Source organism: Octopus bimaculoides, chromosome 5 (assembly GCF_001194135.2).
Source record: "Octopus bimaculoides isolate UCB-OBI-ISO-001 chromosome 5, ASM119413v2, whole genome shotgun sequence".
Classification (NCBI taxonomy): domain Eukaryota; kingdom Metazoa; phylum Mollusca; class Cephalopoda; order Octopoda; family Octopodidae; genus Octopus; species Octopus bimaculoides.
The window spans coordinates 76476689-76480487 of NC_068985.1; the positions used below are offsets into that span (position 1 = coordinate 76476689).

General features: G+C 36.5%; 1 protein-coding gene across 3 annotated transcripts in view; it reads right to left on the minus strand.

Moving 5' to 3' along the window:
• LOC106881248 (uncharacterized) overlaps positions 1 to 3799 on the minus strand; it is a 276422-nt gene that overhangs the window by 74826 nt on the left and 197797 nt on the right. For all 3 annotated transcript variants that reach the window (XR_008264114.1, XM_052967796.1, XM_052967797.1), the window contains exons 39-40: positions 3377 to 3514; positions 1544 to 1727 (exon numbers count right to left, since the gene is read on the minus strand). Coding sequence is in view for 2 of the 3 variants with exons in the window: in XM_052967796.1 (XP_052823756.1) it covers positions 1544 to 1727; positions 3377 to 3514 (322 nt within the window). In the remaining variant the exon portion in view is untranslated. The remainder of the gene's footprint in view (positions 1 to 1543; positions 1728 to 3376; positions 3515 to 3799) is intronic.

Below are 3799 nucleotides of genomic sequence, written 5' to 3' on the forward strand. Positions count from 1 at the left end.
AGCGTCACCTTACTGACACTTGTGCCAGTGATACATGAAAAACAACATTCTAGCGAGGGCGTTGCCAGTGCTGCTGGACTGGCTCCTGTGCCGGTGACACGTAAAAACACTATTTGAGTGTGGTCATTGCCAGTACCGCCTGACTGGCCCTCATGCCAGTGGCACGTAAAAGCACCCACTACATTCTCACAATGGTTGGCGTTAGGAAGGGCATCTAGCTGTAGAAACTCTGCCAGATCAGATTGGAGCTTGGTGCAGCCATCTGGCTCACCAGTCCGCAGTCAAACCGTCCAACCCATGCCAGCATGGAAAGTGGACGTTAAACGATGATGATCATGATATATATATATATCTACGTATACAGATATATATATGTGTGAGTGTGTGCGTGTGTGTGTTTGTTCCCCCATCATCGCTTGACAACCAATGTTGGTGTATTTATGTCCCTGTAAACTAGCAGTTCAGCAAAAGTGACTGATAGAATAAGTACCAGGCTTACAAAAAATTAGTCCTGGGAGTCGATTTCTTCTACAAAAAAAAATACCTTTTAAGGCAATGCTCCAGCATAGCTGCAGTCAAATGACTGAAACAAGTAAAAGAAATAAAAGAAATACATGATTAAGATGATTGTTTCCCCAAGCATAAGATCTCAGGTTAGGATTTCGGAATCATCAATTCAAGGCTTCATATTCCATAGCCAGGTACATATGGTCATCCTGGACAAAGCAATTCATTACACATTGCTCCAATCTATACAGCTGACAATGTGTTGCACCTGCTGCAAAATGATGCCTCAGAGATTATTAAACCAAGATCTTGCAAATACAAGATGTCAATAGCACCTTACGTTTGCAAGATGTGGCATACAACAAGATGACTGAAAGTTATGCATACATGCATGATGATGGCCATCCACTCATGACTGAAAGCCATTACTGACCTTTAGGAACATTGTGCACTCACAACTACCTTATACTTTACACTTGCAGTTTTGTTGGTGACTAATGAGCCCTGCTCTTGACAAACATACATGACTGCAAATATTGCAGACCAGGCTTTCCCTATTCATTACACTAGCAGTGAATTTTCAAGCAGCATGCTTAAATTCTTCATTGGTATTGATTTTCAAAGGTATTGATTCTCTCTACCCATTTCCTCCATCTGTGGCGATGACAAGCATTGCTCTTCCAAGTCAGCCTCCCGCAATTCACAGGCCTTTCATGAGGACTTTACACAGTCCTTAAATCGCAGTTTTGACTTCTGCTGGGGTTGCTTTCCAATGACAAGTTCTCCATATAGCATCTATTTAGGGATCCTACTATCATTCATTCTAACAAGGTGTCCAGGTCAACATAATCAGTGTTTGTGCACCATCACTTCAATATTCAAGATATTAGCTTTCCTCAGGACCTGTGTATCTGGAGTTTTTAAGGTCCAGCCAACATTCAGAATGTGTCTCAGACATCTCTGATGGAGGCGTTCAAGGACCTTTACATACATACATACATACATACATACATAAGAAAGAGCAAACAATACTTACTTTGATCCATAGAGACATATACTTGTAGCAGATGCCTGTTTCTCATTGTTCATGTCTTCATAGTACTTTATCCAGAAGGTCATGGTCAGCTGATCTTCTATGATATGACTAAACTCATGTGCATTCATTGGTATAAAAAACCCTTTGGGTTTCAGAACTACCAAGTCACTTCCGTAGGGGATATCTATAAGATTATAATTAATTTTGAAATTTTAGTTTGGAGTATTTTCTTTTTGCTACTTCTTTATATATGTGTATATGTTGTGAACAGTGGTGGTGAAGGTGGCGAATTATGTATTTAGGGATGTTAAAAAAATCTCTTGTATCATATTTATTTAGTTAATTAATGTATGCATTTTCCATAAAACCAGAAAGCTATGACAGACTCAGAAAGGTATCTTACAACTTTATGCATAAGCATAGAACACAACAAAAAAAAAAAACATCAATAAAGGAAGAAAAAGAAGAAACAAAGCAACTGTTAAATGTTTCTATTGTGAAATTTTTAAGTAACATCCATGACTTGGAAGATTTTAGTGTTCCTTGATATTGAAGGGTATCTCCAATATCTCAATCTCAATCATACAACTATGTCTAATCCAATTGGAATAGATTTTTGTTCATAATGTCTTCCAAGTTGTTTTAGAATATTTTCCAAAGCTCCTTCATAATTATTGTTTGTTTCTAGTTGACCCCTAATGATAGTGAAGTAATTATGGAGGGTCAAAGTTTGAGTCATGGTATGAAGTCTGCCTCAGATATTTTCAAGTTCTGCTATCTTGAAATAATCCAAATTATCTATTATGATGGCAGAGCTAGTAAATGATTCATATTGACTTTTAACTCTGTATCAAAGCAGGCTTTTTACATCCCATCATTTTGAGTTCACATCAGAAGCTGCATAAAATAGATACTAGTTGTTCAAAACTAACCACATTGAGTGAATTCTGATTATTTGCCCACAAAATAATATATTTCTCTCATACAAACTTGCATTTGACATAAACTCACTTTTCTGTGACATCAGAAGAAAATTACAAGCTTCACTGCTTTCTTTATGTCACTTTTTTTACATCCTTTATTGTATATACAACACTACAAAATATATACAATGCTACATGAATATAAAATTCTCAAGTAGCACAGATGGTTTAGCGATAGTTCTTGCATCAATCCGCAAACAATACAGTTGGATAACCTCACTTGGCAGCTAAGTGTTCATAGGCTATCCCTATAGGTGGCGTCCTTTCAGCTGTTCACTTTGGCTGCATACCAAAAAGAATTCAGTTGGCGATTGGCATTTAACAAGCACAGACCTGTGTGTGACTCTCACAGCATTTATGCCACACATGTGCCATTAGTTCATCATGTTCTCCATTAGAATGTTTAGCCTATTTCAAATGGATTATTATCTTTGAGGGCTATCTCCTCAAGTTCCCTTTTTATTTTTCCTGAAAAAACTCTTTTGCTAATTACTAGGAGAATAACATCGCATGTTTGGAGACACATCTTCTGTTGTTACATTTCTTGTAGTCTTTGTAAAATCCCACTGGGATGTTTGAGTCATATTCCATGCCAGAATAAACTTTTATATTTATTGGAGCCTTTTAAGTGACTTGCTTCTTTCTTGTTAGAATATACAAAGGGTATTCGACAGGAAGTGCTGAGAAAGGAACACAGAATGTCGGGAGAGAAAACTACCTATCCAGCATGACTACTTGTAACACTCCCAAATCATAAATGTACACACACACATGCACCACATACACACATGCAAAAAATCACAACATATACAAGTTATTTGTTCCTATGTAGTGTTTCTTTAACTGTTACCTTTGAGACATTGTGACCCCCATTTGTTTGAAGGACACATGCAGATTGCTTGATTATTCGTTACTTGACATTTCTGTCCAGCACATGATTTCTTGGAGCATGGATTAGTAACATTCTCACAAACTTCACCAGTATATCCTATTACAAAGACAAAATAATGTAAATAATTTAAAGGTACAAGAGTAGAAAAGTTATTGCTGCTTTGCTTAAAGACAAGCCTTACCTGGGTATCATTAGTAACAATAGACGTTTATAATATATGTATTTTCAAAACATTTCTTTTCCAAAATTTTCTGTGAATTATATAAAAACTATTTTCAATCTTTTGAATGTTTTCTAGTCCGACAAACAACATAATTTAAGGTTTCTAAACACTTAGTTGGATAATCTGAGAAACGTGTGCATGTATGTATACGTAAATAT